The sequence below is a fragment of the Neltuma alba genome, unplaced genomic scaffold (genome assembly GCF_004799145.2).
Source record: "Neltuma alba isolate B1F8T4 unplaced genomic scaffold, ASM479914v2 tig00001218_pilon, whole genome shotgun sequence".
Taxonomy (NCBI): Eukaryota; Viridiplantae; Streptophyta; class Magnoliopsida; order Fabales; family Fabaceae; genus Neltuma; species Neltuma alba.
Window position 1 is genome coordinate 38,621 of NW_021632382.1, and position 23,188 is coordinate 61,808.

The following is a 23,188-nucleotide window of genomic DNA, read 5'->3' on the forward strand; positions in this document are numbered from 1 at the left end:
TCCTGTTTTGACTCAATAATTTGATTTTTTTTCTAAGAAGAAAAAATCACCTAATAAAATTTAATTATTTCAATTTATTTTTTTTTTAATTTTTCAAATTGTATAAATATGATATATTACTTTTGCTCTTTAATATAAGATCCCAATAAACTAATTTGAAGATGTTAAAGAAGCTAAATAAATTATTGTATTAATATCATATAATATAAAGCACTACTATTTAATAAAATTCATATCCTTTTTAGTCATTTTTACATTTAAACTTACTTTTCTATTAATTATCTAAACAAGTTTCAGCTTATTTAACTTACTTTTTATAACATCAATCTAAATATAAATCATATTACACTAACTGACTTTTATTCTAATTTAAGTTTATAAAATTCAATTAGAACAAAAGTCAGTTTTGACACCACTGATTCAAACACACTCTTAATAATTTATTTTCAACTCATTTAAGTCCCATGATGTGGGGCCTGTGGGACCGAATAAAAAATCAAACATAGTGAGATCCAGCCCGCAAAGATATGGATATATCCAGCTAGTGGTTCCATGTAGTACAGCCTCAAGCTAAAAAGCACAGCTTTTTATCTCTTCAACAATTAATAAAACAAAATAAATCATTAAATTTTTATTACCAGTATGTTGAGCTTTTTTCCATTTTCCTTAATTTTAAAAAAAAAAAAAGTGAAGGCTTTTCCACTTGTCTCCGTGCATCTTCCTCAATACAAATCATTTATATATACATGTTTGTTTTCATTACTATTTTTTCTATACTTTTAGGCTTTATGCCTCATTTACACCAAAAAAAAAAAAGTTAGATCGTTAACGAGTTATATAACACCCTCAAGCACACTTGCCTTGTTTTGTATTAATCTGAGATTAAAGTAGCCACAAATATAATCAAAAACTCAAATTGCACATCAGAGTATTGACTAAGTAGACGGTTTAATTAATAAATTAGTATCATCCCAAAGGATTGCGATCTAACTAGTTGCAGGCTTTTGAAGATTTTGATGAATCTGTGCGCATATATATTATATCTAATCTTATTATATTGGCGTCTAACATGACATGTTGCATTTTTATGTACCAAGAAAGATTCATAGAATTCAAATATGCGACAAGATTTGTACTATAATTATATATACATATATATATGTATACGTATAAGCTTGCCAACCACCTACCTATGGGTTAATCAGCTTTCCAGCTGGGGCTTGCGAATCACTCCATCTGGAGTGCATAAAGTCTAATCCTTCAGATTTAAATCTGATTCATACATACAAATGAAGATAATGTTAAATTGCTCATGTCATTATACATGGAAGTTTGATTGTTTCATGTAGAAAACCATTAAAATTATCAACAACAAAAAAGATTTTGAATGAAGCAATTAAATCGGTTGCCTTCGATCAAAACTATATATGTTCCGCGGGCTAAAATGTGAAGAACTCAAATACAATTAAGTGAAACAAAAGCCAAGATTAGAGAAACAATCAATAATGGCAGGATATATGGAAAGACTAAATTCCTCAAAATTAATAGGGTTTGAATTTTGTGAAAGAAAAAAATATTTAAAAAGCTACTTTCAATTATATTTGCGACAATAGTGCTTAATTCAATTTGAGACAGTAGCATCTGCTACTCCAATAATTGCTAAAAAAAATACATGATTTTTAGTTAATCTATAATGTCATGCTTTCATCATATGAAATAATTTTTTATCACCACATAACTTAATAAATCCTTAACTACGGACGAGCCCACTTGGATCACTTCCTCTTTTGAATCCAAAAGACCAGACATTATATTAAATAAAAAATTGAACCAATAAGATTGCTGTTTAAATTGACAAAAAAAAATTTCATTATAAATAATTGGCTAGCTAGGAATAGGATCAAATAATCTACAATATAATCTTCCAAAGGCATCTTTGACTCTTTGTTACGAGAACAATGCGCTGAGCACCTGAATGAACAGACACTGGATGATATATCCCTTTCTCGGGTGAAGCTACCTAATGGCATCGTAGGATCAAGCAACATCAATCTGGGAGGATTTCTGATTCTCGAGAACCTATCCGATGCGTACCACACATCCTAAAGTGGAAGAGAGCTCAGGGACCCGGCCACTTTCCAAAGATAATCCTATGTATTATTATTACTTTTTTCAGAAAAAACATTAAACCAAACCCCACTAAGTGGAGCATCCATTTTCTCCTCAATCAAATCTTAATCTCCATCACACCAAGCCCTCCTTCCAATATTCTAATCAACACACACACACACTCTCTCTCTCTGTCATTCCTATATATAATCCCTTGACCCCATCTTGACCTCTAACTCAGTTCTTCTTCTTCATCATCAACAAGCAAACACAAACATGTCTGCTTCTGCAAATTCTCAATTCCAGTACTCTAGAAGGTTACTCTTCCTAAACTCCCACCTCAACTCATCCAACCCATCTTCTTCTCACAACAACAACTCGACACAATCATCGTCTTACTTCCTAGGAGAGGTTGACTTTAATGTAAATATCATCATGGTGCTGTCTGTCCTCGTCTTTACTCTCATCTGCTCGCTGTGTTTAAACTCCATCATCAGATGTATCTTAAAGTGTTATTTCAGCAACAGCGTACTCAATAACAACAATGTCTCGAACACGACAACGAACCCTCCGGCTAGATTGGCCAACACTGGGTTGAAGAAGAAGGCTCTCAAGAGTTTCCCTAGAGTGACCTACTCTTCTGAGTTGAAGCTCCCAGGTTTGGACACAGAGTGTGCGATCTGTCTCTCTGAGTTCAACAATGGCGATCGCCTTCGAATTCTTCCAAAGTGCAACCATGGCTTCCATGTTCGTTGTATTGACAAGTGGCTTAGCTCGCATTCGTCTTGCCCTAAATGCAGACACTGCCTTATTCAGACCTGTCACAAGATCGTAGGGTCGGAGACGACGACGACGACGACGACCCAGCCTTCTTCTGTTGCTCCTGCTGAAACTATTGTGAGGATCGCACCTTTAGAACCAGAGGGTATGGTGCGTAACTAAAGCAAAGATAGGGACGAACTTATTATAACTACCATCTTTAATATTTTCTCACTTTATCTTCCTCTATGTGACTTTGTCTCTTTCAAGTCATAAGTGTATATAGACTTCAGAGATCCCGAGTTGTTTTGATTTTTACCACTTACCCTAAGGGTTAATATGGCTACTTTTCAATTGAACTAGTTTTGCATTCTTTTTCAATAATATAAGCTATTTTCAGAAGTCCGCAGATTAATTCGCAACCATGAAAGTGGTGCCTGCTCGATGAAAGACACTCCCATATAAGGGCTATTAAATAAAGAAAAACATGGTGACTTTAGAAAGGGGGAAATGTCTGAAACATAGTGCAAAATTACTACAATAGTGTGTTATTGCACAAGGTTCTACTTTCAATATCCACGACTACGGAAATGCTAAAATTTGACAGTTATTTTATCTTATAAGATTATTCTATAAATTTGTTAATCTTCTGGTTGGAAAGGAAAAAATTGACAATTATTTGCAAATAACCATCAAATTTAAGAACATATTTGATTTATGTTATGTATATAACTTGCTTAGGATTGATGGAGTTTTACATGTGCCAATATTTGGAACATGCATTACCAAGATTTGAATTCATGCGGGAAGAAATGTTCATATTTAGTATTCGATAGTATATTGAATAGGATTACTTTCAATGAGAAGATGTTTATGCATAACCCAAAAAAAGAAAACAAAAGATAAGTGGCATTGCAAAAAGGTTTCATGGTTCAAAATATAATTCTGTTTATAACAGTTTTTGTGTAGCATTAATAGTTCTATTTCAAGAGAGCCTTCCTTGTCAATTTCTAATGAGAGAATAGAAAGAATAATGTTTATTTTTCAAGTCTACGATATTTTTTTGGGTAAAGATTGACTGCAAATGAATTTCTGAACAATTTTAATGATATAGCTAACTTTTTTAAATTAGAAATGATAAGTATGAGAATGGTACAGGGACTATATATGTGGAGGGTACATATTATGAAATGGCACAGCATTTAACTTGACAATAAAAACTACTTTTCTGATCCATAATATAAGTCTGATTTAACTACCAAATGTAGGGTAAAAATAATAATTAAAAGGAAGTTATATTATTAAATATATAAAAAATTTGTAAAACTTTTTCAGATATACATTTGTCTAGAATCACTACTGCATTAGTTATAATTAATTAATTACTTGTCAAATTTAGTTGTACAGAAGGGTCAAATAGAATAAAATATTAAATATTGGAGATAAGATCAAACTAAACTTATACTTTTTGTCAAGCTAACTTTGGTTTTTTTTTTTTTAAAAAGAAACTTATGTTATGGATCAAAAAGTGCAAAAGGATCATCCATATGGTACCTCTTAATATCAACCAATTCCAAGTTGTACAAAACCGGCATGCCCTTAAAAGTGGGCAACATTACAAGCTAATACCTAACAAAGTGCCATTTGAATCAACCAATGGATCCAACTCCAACCCCAAAAAGCGATTATTATTCAATCCTCAAAAGGATGGGAAAAAAACAGATTGATTAATTAATTATATATACCATGTTCGACCAAGATAAGAAAACCCCTCTGGTTCCTTCTTTTTTTAATTATACACTGGCCGTAGATGATTAATATAAAAGGTAGATAATTAATTTATAAATATTAAAAAAATTATGTGAGTTATTTGTAATAGGGATAATTAATCTGCAAGTCCTTATAGTTTCAACCAATTTTGAATCAGGTCCCTATAATTTTTTTTCTTTTTATCAGGTCCTTATACTTTCATTTGTTTTTAATTAGGTCCTTGTATTTATTTTTCTTTTTATCAAGTCCTTATAAGATTACCTTATTTTTAAGTAAGTCCCTGAATTTTTTATTCTTTATTTTATAAATTATAATAGTACTATTCTATGAACATAAAATAGTATACATTATGTAATATTAGTTTATAAACAATAATATTCTAAAAATAATGAATTATTATAATAATTTTATTTTTTAGCAAAAAGATTAATTGTTTTAAAAAATTTTCCTGAATCAATTAATTATATTACTTATCTTTTATTATATAATTATTAATATTTTATATTTCAGGATTAATTTATTTAATTAATAAATAAAAATTAAAACTAGATGGACCTGATTAAAATTTTAGTGAAATTATAAGGACTTAATAAAAAGAAAAATAAATGCGAGGACCTAATTAAAAATAGATGAAAGTATAAGGACCTGATAAAAAGAAAAAAAACTATAAGGACCTAATTCAAAATTGGTTGAAACTATAAGGACTTGCAGATTAATTAACCCTTTGTAATAAATATATATTATATTTTCTAAAATATCATTATTAATCATGTACATTAAAATAAAAATCCTTTATTAACATATTGTAATTATCATGAGGATGACTTTGAAAATAAATAAATACAAAAGACAAAATAAATTAAGACTTACATTTATGACCAAATTAAATCTCCAATTGGCTTTTATATTTAGAAGTGGAGGTAGTATTTTATACTAAAATGCAATTGATTGGCGCATTTGTGTGTCTACACAGTCATACTACATCCAAGCTTACACACACACAAGTCGTGCAAAATCAACGTATTGATTGGCTGCTCAAAAACAAAACTGTGTCAACCACCGTATGTAACGTTGTAAATGAATAAAAACCAAACTCAGGTGTACCTATAGATAATAGTGTATTATAATATTAATGACACAAGTTGACCTTAGATTAAGAAACTATATACTACTTCCCAGTTCTTAATATAAAAGATAGTTGAATAATTTGAATAGATTAAAAAAAATAGTTAAGTTTGTTATTTGTAATAAATAGGTGTTGTCTTTCCTAAAATACACTTACTAATCATGTGCATTAGGTAGAACTACATTTGATGAAACTTTTAACATGTGTAACTAATACAAGAACCACTTTGAAAAAAAAATATAAGAGGCAAAATGGATTGAAGTCTTATATTTAGAACCAAATTGAATATCAAACTAACTCTTATATTAATGATCAGAGATAGTATTAAAGGTTAGGGCCTGAGATGCAATTTTGAGAAATCTAAATCAATAAGAATATAATCACCCACTTGGGTTACAAGCAACACGCCGCAATCAACCTCCCTTCACTTTCCCACTCATCAAGTGCTTTTATTATAGTCACTCCCCCAGTTAAAATTAAGAGAAACATAGAATCTTGGGAACAAGGTGCACACACACACACACACATATTTATATATAATACTAATTAGATAATTGGAGCTTAAGTTTTGCTTAATTAGTAAGGTAAAATCTAATCGATGTCAATATGCCATGACTAAGGAAAATTAATTGTTTTGCTTTATTTCGTTAGACTTATATATATGTAATAAAAGTTATAAATATAAGTGTGTATATATAAAGCAGCAAGTCATCACAAAAGTTCATACACATATATAAATGTGTAACGAGTCAAATTATTCATAAATATAATAATCATGGGTTATAACTACTATATATGATTAATACTAATGCTATGTTTAGTATAAAGAGAGGAATAAGAATTTTTTTTGACCTTGAAATATGAGAATAAGCATGAGAAATGGGCTTTCCTAAAAACTTATTCTTTTAATTATAGTTAGAAAAATATATCATATTATTTTTTTCAACATATATCATACTATCTCATGTTCTTAATATAAGCGCTAGTTTAACATTTAATTTGATTCTAAATATAAGACCTCAATTTACTTTATCTCTCATATTTTTTTTTAAAGTAATCCTTATATTAGTTGCACATGTCAAATATAGTTCTAACTAATACACATAATTTGTAAGTGTATTTTAAAGAAGATAACACTTATTTATTACAAATAACAAACTTAAAAAACTTTATTAATCTACTCAAATTAGTCAACTAGCTTTTATATTAAGGATTGAAACTAATACTCCTCCGGTCCTTAATATAGGACCCATTTAACTAATTTGATTAGATTAAGAAAGTTAGGTAAGTTAGTTAATTATAAAAATTGTGACATGTTTTTCCTAAAATACCATAATCATCTTTCTTAATACTCCCCTCTATCTTCTACTTGATTATGGTTGATAGAGTATCCATAGGGGTAATTTAGAGAAAATTGATAAATATGATAAATGGGTCTTATATTTAGGATCAAAATCAACTCAACAATTGGGTCCTATATTAAGGACCGGAGGAGTATTAATTATCAATATGCCAACCACACAAATTTAATTTTTCCGCTTTACAAAAATGACTTTTTTCCTATAGCAAACATAACACGACATATACAATAATGCAAGCAATTTTTATTCGGAGCTGCTTTTGATGCTTATGATCTGACCTAGACAAGACCCTACAAAATCTGGTGGCCTCTTTAGAAGTAATATATATTCATACCCTCAGAAAATGAGTATATCAAGAGTATATATACACATTATTAACAGGATATATATATATACAGGGAAGGAAATATTTAATAGGGCCGTGCCTGCATAATCATATTAGGAATACGAATGCGTGTCCAAATAGGGAGAAAAATCAACGATTATATTACCTCTCATCCTTAACATAAAAATTAGTTGACTAATTTGAATAAATTAAGAAAGTTGGTGAAGTTAGTTATTTATAATAAATATGTATTGTTTTCTTTAGAATACCATTGCTAATTATGTGTATTAGCTGAAACTACTATTTGATGGAATTTTTAATATGCACAGCTATTATAAGGACTACTTTAAAAAAATAGATAAATATGATAGATAAAATGAATTGAGATCTTATATTTAAGACTAAATTAAAAGTTAAACTAGTTTTTATATTAAAAATAAGATGTAGTATTATATTGTTTGGCACGTGAGATGAGGCATCACAACATCACTAGGGGTCCAAATTCAGCCCGTACATTTCATGTCTCCCCACCAAGTTCTCATTGAATTTCAACCACGTTTAATTACCCAATTTCTTTTTATTTTTAAACTATTTTCTTACAAATATTACTCTTAATTTTTTGTTCATGTAGTAATAAATAAGGTTAAACCTCTATTCAGAATTTTTTTTAACTATTTTGAATGGTATTATATAAAGATGTTTTGAATTTCTTATCATCAAATTTTTTGTCAAAAATTATTCTCAAATGAAAATACTTCCTAAAAATTTATTTAGAAAGTGTTTGAAATAGATTTTTAAAAATAATTTTACGATGCTTCTCTTAAAATGAGTTTTGGTACTTTTCCTGTACGAATTTTAGAACACAATTCATTCTAACACATTTTTAAACTTTTTCTGGACAGTGGGGTCCTTACGTGTGGGCCGTGTGGGCCCGGAGAAACAACAAGCAATAGTGAGATCCAGCCCAGATATGTAGGACATCCTAAAGGCTAAAGCAAAGCCAAAAAAAAGCACAACTTTTAAATTTAAGGCAAACTTATCCTTGATCTTTTTGGCAGCTCTTAATACTAATCATTATATTATTTATTAATATTATTGAACTTTAATATTTTTAATTTTTAATTTTTTTAAAAAGAGCAGGCTTCTCCCACTTGTCTCCGCGTATTTCCCTCCGTACAAATAATTTATAATAATACACAACATACACAAAGTACTTCCCTTTGTTTTGTATTAATCTAAGATTAATTTGACAAATCAGAAACTAAAATTGCACATCAGAATATCAGACCAAACCATTCTGCCAAATTGATGTAGTAATTAATAAATTTAGTATCATCCTCACGGGATATTGCGATCTAACTACTTGCAGGCTTTTGAGCATTTTGAATCTCTTCTTCTATTATATTTTATCTGATTATTGGCGGCTAACATGACATGTTTCATTTTAAGTATACTATGAAAGATTCGTAGAATTAAAAAGTTGTTTTATTATTGTGAGATAAGATTAGTACTAATAAATAAGCTAGCAAGCTAACTTTGTCTTGTTTTGTTAATTGAGAAAAACTAGTTGCTAGGGTTAATGAAACTTTCCAGCTGGAGCTTGCAGATAACTCCATATTGATCTCAATCGTGCTTAAACGTCTAATCTTTCAGATTCAAATCTGATTTATGTAAACAAAGATTTTAAGGTTGATAATTAACATCCATCCACGTAGAATGTCAAAAAAGAAGAATGATAAATATCGTTTAATTATAAGATATGGTCAAGTTCGGAGGGATTTGATTTTGGTGCCTATGGTGTTGTGGGGAGGGGGACGTTTAAATAAAATATTTCAATGGTTTTTAATAATTTTTGGGTTAAAATTAAATTTAAAAATATGAAAAATTAATTTTTGATTTACGTTGTACTCCTTTAGTTCTATTTATTAGTGACTTCCAACATGTTTTATACAGACCAGGAAAGCCCTTAAACTTCATGTACTCTTATTTAAAATTTAACAATTTTCTAACTTTATCCTTATTTAATATACATTATACCTCATATAAATAAAGTCAACACAATAATAAATAAAGAATAAAATTATATACCCATACAAAAAATTTCTCTTAATGCCCTATAAATATGACCAAAAAATATTTTCTCTCTTTACCCTATAAACAGGATTAGAGGATTAAATACATAACACATTCTTAAGCATCTGGATCAGTTCCCATAGCCATGATTATACCTCTTTGGTGGCTTCCATGTTCTTTGGTTTGGCCTGATTGGAAAAAAAATAAAAATAAAAGGGCAGTGGCTCCCACGTTAAATTTAAAGCAAAGCCAAAAGAAAATATCAATGTCAATTTCGTGAAAATTAAAAATTAAATAAAAATTGCCCTTAATTGGCTCGGATCATGCTCAGATCTTTAAACAAATAGTATCTGATTTTGGATAATTAATAAACAAATACACAAAATATGTTATTGTTTCTGTCCTCATTAAAGGTGAGTACGGACAATCCCATTTAGATTACTTTCTCTTTTGAATCCAAAAGACCAAACGTGAATTGGGGGGGGAAAAAACCGTACTGATTAAAAATTGCTGTTAAATGAAAAAAAATATATTTCATTCTAAAAGGTCGTCCAGTTGTTTGTGCAAAGGTATCTTTTTGTTTTCTTGATCTAAAAACAAACACACACACAAACACTGGTAATAATAATAATAATAATAATAATAATAATAATAATAATAATAATAAACAAAAAAAAACATTTGTCAATTGTTACTGTATAAATTCCAATGACCAAACCTTGAACTGGACTTTGAAACCTTATTTTCAGGCCATTCCAAACCAATGATGAGCCAATTCTCTGAGGATCCATTAGTTTCCTCTCAGGTGAAGCTAAGGTTAGCTAGTGGGGTGGTAGCTAGCTAGCCCGCAGGATCAGCATGGGAGAGGATTTATGATTCTGCCGAAACATATCAGACACGTGGCACATCCTACTGCGCTTAAAGTGGAGCAGAGGGATCCACTTTCCTATCATAATTCAATTATATACTCAGGCAAAAACATTAAACCCCACTAAGTGGAGCATCCATTTTCTGCTAAATCAAATCTCAATCTCAATCTACCAAGACACCAACGTTATTAATTAACCCCCCCTTCTCCTAGGGATATTCTAATCATCCCCCTTCATATATAATCCCCTTCAACCCATCTTAACCCCTCTAACACTACTCAATTCTTCTTCTTCTTCATCTTCTTCTTCATCAACAAGCAAAGACAAACATGTCTGCTTCTGCAAATTCTCAGCTACTCTTCCATGACCTTCTTGGCGATCATCAATTCCAGTACTCTAGAAGGTTACTGTTCCTTCACTCCCACCTCAACTCATCAACCAACCCCTCATCTTCCAACAACTCGGCAGAATCCTCCTTCCTCGGAGATGGTAACTTCGATGCAAATGTTATCATGGTACTGTCTGTCCTCTTGTGTGCTCTCATCTGCTCACTGGGTTTAAACTCCATCATCAGATGTGCCTTAAGGTGTTCCAACGTCGTCGTTCTCAATAACAACGACTTGAACACGACGAACCCTCCGGCTAGATTAGCCAGCACCGGAGTGAAGAAGAAGGCTCTCAAAACTTTCCCTACAGTGACCTACTCTTCTGAGTTGAAGCTCCCAGGTTTGGACCCAGAGTGTGCGATCTGTCTCTCTGAGTTCAACAATGGCGATCGCCTTCGAATTCTTCCAAAGTGCAACCATGGCTTCCATGTTCGTTGTATTGACAAGTGGCTCAGCTCGCATTCGTCTTGCCCTAAGTGCAGGCACTGCCTTATTCAGACCTGTCACAAGATCATAGGGTCAGAAACGACGACGTCCCAGCCATCTTCTGCTGCTTCTGCTGAAACTATTGTGAGGATCGCACCTTTAGAACCAGAGGGCATGGTACGTAATAACGATGCCTAGAAACAAACGTAGGAATTAAGCTTAACTACGATCATTTTCAGTTTAATTTTCACTTTCTCATAAGTGTATATATAGAGTTGAGAGAGATCCTGAGGAGTTATTACTGTTATACTAAGTGTAATATAGCTATTCTGAATTGTAGTAGTTTTTGCATTCTTTTTTCAATAATATATATTGGGAAAAGCTATTTATTTCAGAATGATGAAGCACAGATTGATTGTGTTCATAAGCATGAAAGTGCGGTGCTTAATAATGGAGGTGGGGGTGGGGGTTGATGAATGAAGAATGAAGAATAAATGGAAGCTGAGAGTGAAAGACACTATGAAAAGGGGTATTAATTAAATCCAAAACGTTGGAACCAAAAGAGGAAATTGTTGAAACACTTGGTACAAAAATTAGCACAAAGTATATATCGCACAGGCTCTGCTTCGAATATGATTAATTGCTTAAGCTGGACGCATTATTAATTATTATTATTAATGAATTAATTAATTATTCCTGTGGTTATGGCATAATGTATATATATGGTACTAGCTCTGCGTGGGACACTGATTTACATTAAGCAGATCATCTATCACCTGCCAATATTGAAAAATGCGAAGTGTGATATTTGTTTTCAACTTTTCATAGAATTGCTTATATCATATTATGAATAAAATTTGTAGTGTTTTAAGCGGTGCAAAAGATTCACTGTAATTGGTCCCTAAAATGTATAAGATGATGAAATGGGGAAAAAATAAAATATAGCAACATTTATTTCTCTTGTTATTTCTCAATATGCAATATATGATTTTTCAACATCAATGTAAGCTTAATTTTTTTTTTTTAACCATCGGAATTGGCTCATAAAAGAAATAATTTTCTCGATCCTCACTAACAGTTGGTTACACATGTTCACTGTTCAAAATGGAGACAACATTTTACTATTATTTTTAAAAGATTGTCAGCCACATTAATTCATAATTTTCTTTGATTAAGTGCCCATATGTATAATTTATGGATAGATATTTTCGAAGTGAAAATTCAGTTTGCCCTTAAACTAAATTTCTGGCTGGTGAGAGAACAACATAATTGAAGAGAGAGAAAGGAAGATTGAAAGCAGGTGAATAAATGTAAAGATAAAATCAACAAACAAAACCAACAAAATGTTGGTTGATAAATACTTTCACGATTCAAATCTCGAGAAGCGTATTTATTAAAAAAAATTTAATCTTGATATTTCTGACATGATAAAAATTAGTTTTAAACTTAAAATGAATTGAGGATATTCTTAGTTATGTAAAAACAAAACATAAGACAAAGATAGTAATAATTGATGATGGGGAAATGATTAATTTAATTTTTGAAGAATGAGATGGCATTTTGCAGTTGCACTAGGTGGGTTAAATTAAGACAAGAGAGCATGTCTAATAATAATGAAGTTAATTAGTGGCTTAAACAAGTCACAAAATGATTCATAAAAAAAGTAGCTTTATTAATTCTCAAGTGTAAGGCTGATGAATATGGACGCCATTTATATATTCGGCGTCCATTTAGAAGAATAATGGGATCACTGTGTAAGATTCCGCCCTCCACTTTGTCATCAATTTACACATCTACGGGAATTATGTCGTCCTCATAAATGCCACAGTGTGGAGTTGTGGTTCCAGTGAATTTGGCAAACATGGGAGCACATAGAGACACAGACAGCAACCTACTCACTACTCACTAGGCTGAGTCCCATGTCACATCATATCCTTATCGAACTACCTCTCAAATTCCCCATCACTCTCCTTTCATCATTCACCCTGCCAAGCCGTAGTACTATTCAATTTACAAGATATTTAGAAGGAAATATTTTTATAGTTGTATCTTTTTTTGAATTAGGTACTGAAGGAGTTACCGTTAACTTTCAAAGGAGAAATTTAACGACTCAAAAAGTCAAATAACAACCGAGGAGTATGTAAGAATGACGAAAGGTTTCTGTTGCTTAATCCTCAGTCGAACATATATAAAAAAAATCTAAATTTTATTAATTTTTATTTAAAATTTAATTTTCTAATTTTATTTTTATTTAATGTACATTATACAAAGTCAACACAATAATAAATGAAAACATAAAATTATACTCTTTAGATTTTTAATATAAGACTAAATTCTTGACTTGGTTTTGATCCTAAATATAATACCAATTTCTTATATTTATCATTTTTTTCTAAATTACCCTTATAGATATTCCCTCAACCATTATCAAGTAGAAGAGGGGGACGGGATATTAAGAAAGATGATTATGGTGTTTTAGGAAAAATGTTTCACTTTTTTTATAATTAACTAATTTAACTAATTTTTTTAATCTAATCAAATTAGTTAAATAGGTCTTATATAAAGACCGGAGGAGTATATCTATGCAAAAAAATTTTCTCAATGCTTTATAAATATGAGCAAAAAATGTCTTTTCTCTTTATCCTATAAATAGGACCAAAAAAGTATTTACTATTTAGACTTTTTGATAATTAAATTTTTTTTCAAGAACTTCACACTAATTCTTCCTTATATATTTGTATTTTTTTTAATTCTGGTTGCTTCGTTACAAAATTTTCGAAGGCATTACTCCTCGTGTTTATAATTTGTTGATTAAAATTAACGTGGACACTAACTAAACGGCGTATAAATTCCTACAAAATACAAAATAATAAGGAACTTAAATATAAAAAGATAGGATGAAATTTATTTATTATGGACTTAAAAATATATTATTATGCTGATAATCATCTTCTTGCATCTATATATAATCGGTAACCTCGTTGATTTTGATTTTATTTAGATTTATCTTGCAAAAGAATGCTGAAATGAAAGTTACATTATTAGTTATCAATGCTATTTTTTGCTGACAAATTAAAAAACTATGAGTCTAGAGAGCAACATTTATTACATTATTTGTATTTCTTAATAGCAACATTTTTTGCTATTATTAACAATATCATTACCTATTAACTTTAACAAGCCTTCAAACAGGCCTGAGCCTGTCTCTTTTGAAAAACAGGCCAGACCAGGTCAGGCCAAATACAGGCCAGGCTGTAGGCCCCTGACAGGCCGCCTGGCCTGTTTCCACCCCTAATTGGGAAACAACTTCAAGAATGTGCCTATTTAACATGAGGAGAGTAGCCACAATTTTATTTCAGCTCACTTTCCTTCCTAATTTTCAATAAAAATGAACCTCAATTCTGTCGAAGAATATTATCTGTATTACTAAAGTAACACATATCAATCACATTCGATCTAATTTAGAGAGTGTTTGGGTGAAAACTAAATCATAGTTTTAAAAGTAATTTTACAGTATATGAAATAGATATATGAGATGAGTTTTATTTCAACTTAAATGCTTTTAAAAAGCACTTTTGGGAAAAAGCAAACACTCCTTAATCTAACTGAACCAAGTATGTTCTTTCCAGAGTGCTCCCTTGGAGTTTAAAGTAAAACAAATTATTCGTGATTCATAAACAATATTTTTCTTACGAATATTACCTGACTTTTATTAATCATGTTGTTATATTCTGGCTAGAAACATTATGCTGATATATTGATATCGTAATGTCGACATCGTCATTGGAAGGGCTCATAGATCCTATTTGGTATGAAATATTAAAAATAAAGTGTAGGAATTAGAATTAAAATTGAAAAAAATAGTGTTTATTAGTATGTGGGATTAAGGAATATTATCAGAGAAAGTCGTATTCCCAATTATGCTTTCATGGGTTTGTCTAATTCCAGGTAACAAGTAATTACTTATACTAAAAACTTTTTTAAAGAATTTTTTTCAATTACAATCAGAGTCTCTATCTCTTATTTTAATGTTTCGTGCCAAATGAGACCATAATGTCCTGGCTGAAAAAAAGAAGGGCTCATAATCTAAGATAATACATTTTTATGAACTGTGCTTCTCAAGCTCCAAACAAGACTGGACTCTATTTTTCAAAATGCTTCACTTTTATGCTACCTATACGTAGTATCTTTATCGGAGACAATGCTATCTTAGACACAATCAAATACTAAATATTGGTCATTTTGTGATAAACTAGTTTATTTTGTTAAACTCAACTCTTGTTGGTAAATGTGTTTCTCTATTTCTTACGAATGTTCCCTGTTCAAAAGGTGGGCTTTCTTTATTGCAGGGCTTTATGGGAGCCCAATTCGTTACTTAAAGATTGGTCCGCGCTTCTTTAAACCTTCCCTCTCACAGTTCGGTCTCCTTGCCCCGGTCCAAAAACTTTCTTATGGGGCTATGAAATTTTTTTTGACCGGATATGGGGCTATGAATTTAAAACAAATAAGATTGGTTATGGACATTAAATTGTTATCATGCATATGACATCATTTGATATATTTATTTTTTTGGAATTTAAAAGTAGAGGCATAATGCTGGTCAAACGACTTTTTTTTTTTGAGCTGAAGAGGCAAAATTACTTATTATCTTTCAAATTAATTGAGTGCTCCTCCTGATATACAGGACACAAATTGACGTGAAAAATAGAATACTCTAAAAGAAATTTTTTTTTTAGATATGAATATTTTTTGTGTATCCAGCTATAAGGAATTATTGAGCAAAGTACATTTTTGTCTTTTGACTTTATACACATTTTTATTTGCATAGATTAATTTTATATAATATTTTTTAAAATTTCTAATTCTAATATTATTCCTTTTCACAAAAAATATCAACATGTTTAAATGTTAATAAAATATTTTCAAATATTAATATATTATAATATTTTAAAATAAAATTATTAGCATAAAAAAATACCACCCGAGACTAATCCTATTAAGATTAAAATATTGAAAAGATGCTTTATAAAATTAACGAATTAAACTAAAATTTTATATGAAGTTTGACTATTAAAAAATGTACTAATGCTTAAAAATTTGTTTGTAAACTAAAATTTTTATGCAATTGAAAATGTAACTCAATTTCCTTGGTAGACGGCTTTATATAGTTTGTTCTGCCTTTCATTTCTACATTATATATGTACTACCTTCAGTTCTAATTATAATATCTCATTTGTATATTACAAATAAGATTTTATAATTAGGATCGAATATAGTATTAAACAATTAACCAAAATTCCTAATAAAAAGTGGACCAATTTTCCAATTTTCTTGGCTCTCTCTATCAACATGTAAATGCTGTGATTTTTGACCAAGATGTGAGTGGGGAGGGATGAGCATCAGACATGAAGCACACATTGTGAAATAGAGGTGGGGCCCAGAAGTATCAGAACCGAGTATATCAAAATTGAGAATTGCCAATAGGAACGAGGCAATCTCGCCTTATCCACACGCCCACCACAATCTCTAATCCCCTTCCATGATCTCATATCCACATAAGCATCTTCCCGCTTCCTCCCTACTAAATTCCTACTCCTCCTTCACCCTCTCTCTCGTCTCTGCGTCTGTGTGATTACCTCGCCATTCTCCGCACCAATGGCTTCCATGAACTCTGCTGTGCTTGCTTCTACCTACGCCATATCTGGTGTGGCTTCTTCTGAATTCAACCCCAAGCACACTTCCATGGCGGTGTCTTCCCCCAAATTGCCGGTCATCAAGGCCCAGCAAGCCTCCTCGTCCGCCGGTCCTCAAGGAAGAAGAGCCGCTCTTTCTCTGTTAGCCGCTACCGTGTTTACAGCCGCCGCCGCGTCTTCTTCTGCAAACGCCGGCGTCATTGAAGAATACCTCGAGAGAAGCAAGGCCAACAAGGTACAAATATTGCCCTAGCTTCTCAATTCCTGTTTGAGATCTGCTTAATTACTTCCTCGATGGATGGTGATTTGTATGGTGTTGGTGATGTAGGAATTGAATGATAAGAAGAGATTAGCGACAAGCGGCGCGAATTTCGCGAGGGCTTACACAGTGGAATTTGGGAGCTGCAAGTTCCCTGAGAACTTCACTGGCTGCCAAGATCTTGCGAAGCAAAAGGTACTCGTCGATCTATCTCTATTGAAATATTTCTTTCTGATTCGTATTGTTCATTCGCTGATTGGTTTGGACTGAAATGTGGTTGCAGAAAGTGCCATTCCTGAGTGAAGATTTGGACCTGGAATGCGAAGGGAAGGACAAGTACAAGTGTGGATCTAATGTTTTCTGGAAATGGTGAACACAACGCCATCCCCCAAATTACATAAAATTCCTGTAAAACAAACCAAATCATTTCAGCTGTTTGCTCTGTCTTCAGTACTGCACCTAATTTCTTCTCCTTCGTGTTCTAGCCTTCTCTTTCTTCGCTTTCTTTTTCTTATTTATTTATTCTCCTTTTTTTTTTTTTTTGGGTTCAGTCATCAATTCTCCCACGCTCTAACAGCTGCTTCCAAACGAACTTTGCCTCTTTCTTGCCTTCATTTTTTGTTTTAAAAATGTTTTTTTTCAAGAAAACTTCCTATTTGTAACGTAGTTTTCATATTATTAGATCACAAGGTAATCTAATTTTAATACATAATGTCCCCCCCTAAATTGCAATTTATGGCAGTATCTTTCTTGATAATTTCAACTTTTTCTAGCTAATGTAAAATTTCGCACAGCCAAAGAAACAATCATAGACAAATGTGGAAGGCGTCAGTGATATTATAACTTAGTGAGATGCAAATTTTTCTTATAAATAAAAAGGTCACGATTTGGACCTCACCTGTTAAAATAAAGAAGAAGAAAAATGAGGAAGGCAACTCACGTGTGTGGGCGAGAGAAGCACGAAGCATGCATGAAATATTTAATTTCAATACATGAAACTAAGTTGTACTACTCCTCCGGTCCTAAATGTAAGACCCTTATATATAAGGGTCTTACATTTAGGACCGGAGGAGTATAATATTCTTGGTGTGTATGCATATATATTACGAAATATTCTTCTGTTATTTTTTTTTTAAACATTGTAGGTAACGTACAAATGCAGCTATTTATGAGGCATGCAGGGATTCTGACATGGACACAGATCACGCACAAGAAATCTTTATTGGAACAAATAATAATAACAATAATAATAAGTAGAGCGGGGTAGCTTTCTATATGGTCCCCCCAAAAAAAAAAAATTGGCTCGCTCTCTCTCTTTTATCATTCCTTATTTATTGCAATTACAGATTTAGAATGTGTTTGGATAAAAACAAAATCATAGTTTTAAAAGTATTTTTACAGTATATGAAATAAATATATAGAAGAGTTTGTCTCGATTTGTGAAAAAGTATTTTTAAAAAATACTTTTGGGATTACCCAAACACTTCTTTAGAAGCAAAAGGAGAAATAATAATAATAATAATAATAGTAATAGTGTAAGGAATAGAATGGAAATAAACAAGGCTGCAAATCTGGTGATGATCCCATTCAGATAATTGGAGCGGCATTCCAACATCATACCTTTACCATTACGTTGCGCATCAATGATGATTGATGAGCCCTCTTCCAACTCCACTAATTTTCGTTGCTGCTTTCCCGCTAAGTTAGGTCCTCAATATCTCTTCCTTTTTCTTATAGCTCTATGCATTATCCGCTACCACTAATTAATTTAAATTCCATCATTATCCCTAAACAACATATGCTTCTTTTTACCCTAATTTTATTTTATTCATAAAAGCAGAAAACTTTTTTATCAGATTAATACTATTTTTAGTTCTTAAAATTTGATTTATTTTGTTAACTTTTTTTATCAGATTAATGCTATTTTTAGTTCTTAAAATTTGATTTATTTTGGTTTTAATCTCCAAAATTTAAAACCCGTAATCAAGGTGTCTGAAATTTAACTTCATTTTGGTTCATTTAATAATTTTTGGTCCTCAAACTGTGTTTTTGTCCCTAAAGCAAGGTTTACGTACCAAAATTATTAGTTTCAAGTTTCATAGACCAAAACTAAAATAAGATCAAATTTTATTACCAAATATGGTATTAATTTTTTTTTTCATTTTTCTGTATTATTTTAACCGGATTAGAACATAACTCATAAACTTTATTTTGGTGTAACTTATAGCTTCTATAATTTTGACTCATTTAAAAGCTAACCCATGAACTTTGAGTTAGTGTAATTTAATTCTTATAATTCTTATAATTTACCGTTCAGAACATTAGCTCCTAATCCTTACGAAATAACTCTCATCCTTATTATAGTTTTATTATTTTAAAATGTAAGTGCATTTTAAATTCAAAATTCAAACATTAAGTTATAATCGAGTCAAAATTTATTAAAATTGAGTTGAACTGAATTAAAATTCATAAATTGAGTTTAGTTAAATTAAAACCATACAAATCAAATGATTAATTTTTCCTCGTAAAATTCAAACGCCTGGCTTTAATTAAGAGTGGCACTACCAACTAATCAGCTAAATTCAACTATTATTAGCTCTCATAATATTACACCTTTTACTAAGGGGTATCAAACCCTTTTCTAACCCACTCAATTATTAAACGAGGGACGATCTTTCCTCTCTCATGTAGCCCAAAAAAAAAAAAGGGAGGATCTTTCTTTCTTTTCTTTCTTTTTTTATTTGTTTGGTGTTTCATTGATTCATGTGTGTGTGTGTACACCAAACTACACATCCTTCCCTTCCCTTACAACCTAGGACTACTCATCTACCTTAGTTCACTCCATCACGCATCTTTAATTAGTTACATGCATTATATGACATTTAATAATTAATTTGATCTGATTTTTAATGTTAGGAAGAAACCTTTTTGGGTGATATGTTTCTTGCAGGGAAAGGTTGGTAAGGTAAGGACTGGATGAATCATGGATAGCATGACTTGGACGATCCTTGTATGTACCAACCAGCACAGTATGATATGAACTGATCTATAAGACTTCCAAGGAACATGCCAATAAAAATGCTACTGTGTATTCACCCCAATGAGTTATATTCAAGCTACCCATATGTCTACAACTCATCATTGAGTCTTTGCTTCTAGTTCACTTTTTTTTCTTCTTCTTTCATTTCATTTTTTTTTTGTGACGCTTATAAAATTGTGGATTTTGAATCATATTAGCCCCATTCTCAGCGCCATTTATGATTCTTCTCACCAAAACAAATCAACAAAGTTCAAGAATTCCCCTATTTTTTTAGGGTGGAACGAGATGTCGAAGGAAGGGTCCAAAAATGTCTTAAAAAGTCTAACTTGATACCAATTATGTTCAAAAAATAGCTGTGGTTTAACAAGCTTGGACAAGGTCCGAGTAAGTGTTGTCATGTGTGGGTAAGGAGCTTGTATGGTTTGGCAAGTTTGGATAAGGTTTGGGCAAGTGTTGGTTTGTGTGGGCAAGGTGTTTGTATGGTTTGACAAGTTTAGACAAGGTTCCGATATTCAACCCCTTATGGCAATATTAAAACTTCCATTGAAGCATCATTTAATGGATTCCAATCCACTTTTTTTTTTTAAAAAAAAGATAATATAAATATGAGTATGAATTTTGATGACCAAGTCTTTTTTATGCCCCTGATGTGCTAGGCTGACCCCTTATTACGGGAAACTTTATGAACCCAAACCAATCTAAATTCAAGACTTGATAGGACCATTTCAAGTTTAGAACTTAAAATTCTTTGTTAAGTTTGGAATGACTCCTGTTAGTCTATCTAAACCGCTTGGCGGTTAATCAAGTCAATTTTCTTTATGAGTGGCTTGTTGTTTTGAACAAGTAATTACAAATCCTAACTCTCGTATATGCATAGATGTATTGGGATGATGCTTCTTTTTAGTCTTTGGAAAAAAAAAATTAGTTCATGTAATTGACAAAGAATCCTATAGATTGAAAAAATGGTGAGTTGGGGTTGTGAGAAATCATCTGGACGAAAATAGGTCCTGCAATGGAAAAACATTTAAAGAAAATGTTCGTAGATTATTTATCTATTAACAAAGTACTCTCTCCTTCACTAGTTACTTGTTTGCATGGTAAAAAACACACAAATTAAGGAGAAAGTAAAATTTATGTGCTGGTGTGACTGTGTAATAATAATAATTATTTTTTCTTTTTCAGTCTTGCACTCCAATTAATGCCACCTGTTTTAAATCATAACTATCTTTAATAAGAATGTCATTAAAAAACAATAATAATTATACATTACTGAAATTTAGAAAGAACAACAGGAGCGAAATGGAAATCCAAATCAGAAGAGGTAAACAAAGATAACGGAAATATTTAACAATAACAATATAGAGAATCGACTTTAATCTTGTAAGGTATGTAATCGTTCTTTACTGTAACTAAACCAATTTTTACTGATTGACGTCTCTATATTCATAAAAACAAGCCAATGCAGAATATATATTTGAAATCACTTGAAAAAACATAACCACGAGGGTAAATGTATAATATGTGAATTTCATACATAATCATATACTATCTCCAGTTTTTAACATAAGAGTTAGATAACTAATTTGAAAATACTAAAAAAAATTAGTTAAGTTAGTTATTGTAATAAATGTATATTGCCTTCTCCAATATTCCCTTCATCCTTTATTATAAGATCATTTTAACTAAATTACGTGGTTTAAGAAAACAGTTAAAATTAGTAAAAAATAATTAATATGTAGCAAATGCAATTTTTTTAAAAATATATCCTTATATATAAATAGGTAAATGTGAAAGAGTAATAGTAAGATAAATGAAGAAAAAATGTATTAAATATATTAAATTAGGAGTAAAATAGGTAATAATATATTAAATACTCAAACAAACTCAAAGAGAATCTTATGAAAAGGGACAAACCCATTTAAAAATTAGATTTATAATAAGAGACGGAGGAGTATATCATTGGTAATTATGTGTATATGAGTTATCTCTTGATAAACGCTCCTTAATATGTGCAATCATTATATGAATTATTTGATAACAAAATAGATAAACATTGGAAATAGGATGGATTAGAGTATTACATTTGGAACTAAATTAAATTTTTAATTAACTCTTATATCTGAGACAGGAAGTAGTATATTGTAATTTATTCTTAAAATGGTTAAAGATAAGTGAATGATTTATATATTATGTAGGCGGCAACCACAGGCCAACAACCCAAATGAAAATGGCATGGAAGAAGGGGGAATGGCTGTAAGAATAGCTAGATAGCACGTGTAGGCACATGCAAAGGCCTTTAAGAGGCAGAGGAATAATCAGAGGGTCTGCTTTCACATTATCATCATCAATTTTAGGAGCCAACCAAGCATGTGTCTCATTTCCGAATATTGCCAGCTAAAATTTCTCCCACTTTTTCCAAAAGCTTTTCTTCATCATAGATTCTTCCTCTTTTCCCTTTTTGCTTCCTTATCATATTTTATTACTACTATTTAACACTAGTTTATTAATTTTATTTTTGGCCCAAAATTCTTGGAAGGAAAAAAAATTGCAAGGTGCTTATTTGATTCTTTTTACAAGTCATTCTCAATATGTTTTACTGAAATGAATATGAAACTCTTAAATCTTATTATTTTTGTGTAAAAATTCAATAACTTCCAAGCTATATATGTCCCTGTTTAATAGAAATGAGTGATAATTTAGAAGCCTAAGAAGGAGGGGTTTTATTCATTATTTCAACAAGTTTAAAATTTGAAAAAATTGATTGTCAGCTGCCATATTGTTACGGCAAATAGTTGATAAAATGTAGTGGATTCCTAAATAAAAATTAGGAATTATCTGGATGAGGGGCTTTATTCTTTTATTTTAACAAGTTTAAAATTTGGAAAAAAGTGATTGTCAATTTCTATATCATTATGGTGAATAACTCATGAAGCGTAGTAAATTATTAAACAAAAATCGTAAATATCAAAATGAAGGGTTTTATTCACTTATT

The 23,188-nt window shown here is 31.0% G+C and overlaps 3 protein-coding genes across 3 annotated transcripts; all 3 read left to right on the plus strand.

Moving 5' to 3' along the window:
- The first annotated feature begins 2,385 nt into the window (after positions 1-2,385).
- Positions 2,386-3,210, plus strand: LOC114754140 (RING-H2 finger protein ATL78-like). The gene has a single exon (XM_028942903.1). It carries the CDS (start codon positions 2,386-2,388, stop codon positions 3,049-3,051), a length of 666 nt encoding a protein of 221 aa, XP_028798736.1. The 3' UTR covers positions 3,052-3,210.
- A 7,390-nt stretch (positions 3,211-10,600) lies between these two features.
- Positions 10,601-11,598, plus strand: LOC114754170 (RING-H2 finger protein ATL78-like). The gene has a single exon (XM_028942939.1). It carries the CDS (start codon positions 10,722-10,724, stop codon positions 11,400-11,402), a length of 681 nt encoding a protein of 226 aa, XP_028798772.1. The 5' UTR covers positions 10,601-10,721; the 3' UTR covers positions 11,403-11,598.
- Positions 11,599-16,745: 5,147 nt separating this feature from the next.
- Positions 16,746-17,665, plus strand: LOC114754163 (photosystem I reaction center subunit N, chloroplastic-like). The gene is made up of 3 exons (XM_028942928.1): positions 16,746-17,132; positions 17,226-17,351; positions 17,440-17,665. The coding sequence occupies exons 1-3, from the start codon at positions 16,860-16,862 to the stop codon at positions 17,527-17,529; spliced, it is 489 nt and encodes a 162-aa protein (XP_028798761.1). The 5' UTR covers positions 16,746-16,859; the 3' UTR covers positions 17,530-17,665.
- Positions 17,666-23,188: the final 5,523 nt, after the last annotated feature.

Excerpts from the sequence above, each read along its gene's own strand:
- LOC114754140 (XM_028942903.1), top strand. The coding sequence starts at position 2,386 with ATGTCTGCTTCTGCAAATTCTCAATTCCAGTACTCTAGAAGGTTACTC.
- LOC114754170 (XM_028942939.1), top strand. The coding sequence starts at position 10,722 with ATGTCTGCTTCTGCAAATTCTCAGCTACTCTTCCATGACCTTCTTGGC.
- LOC114754163 (XM_028942928.1), top strand. The coding sequence starts at position 16,860 with ATGGCTTCCATGAACTCTGCTGTGCTTGCTTCTACCTACGCCATATCT. Across the intron at positions 17,133-17,225 it reads AGAGAAGCAAGGCCAACAAG|GAATTGAATGATAAGAAGAG; the intron begins GTACAAATATTG and ends TTGGTGATGTAG. Across the intron at positions 17,352-17,439 it reads AAGATCTTGCGAAGCAAAAG|AAAGTGCCATTCCTGAGTGA; the intron begins GTACTCGTCGAT and ends ATGTGGTTGCAG.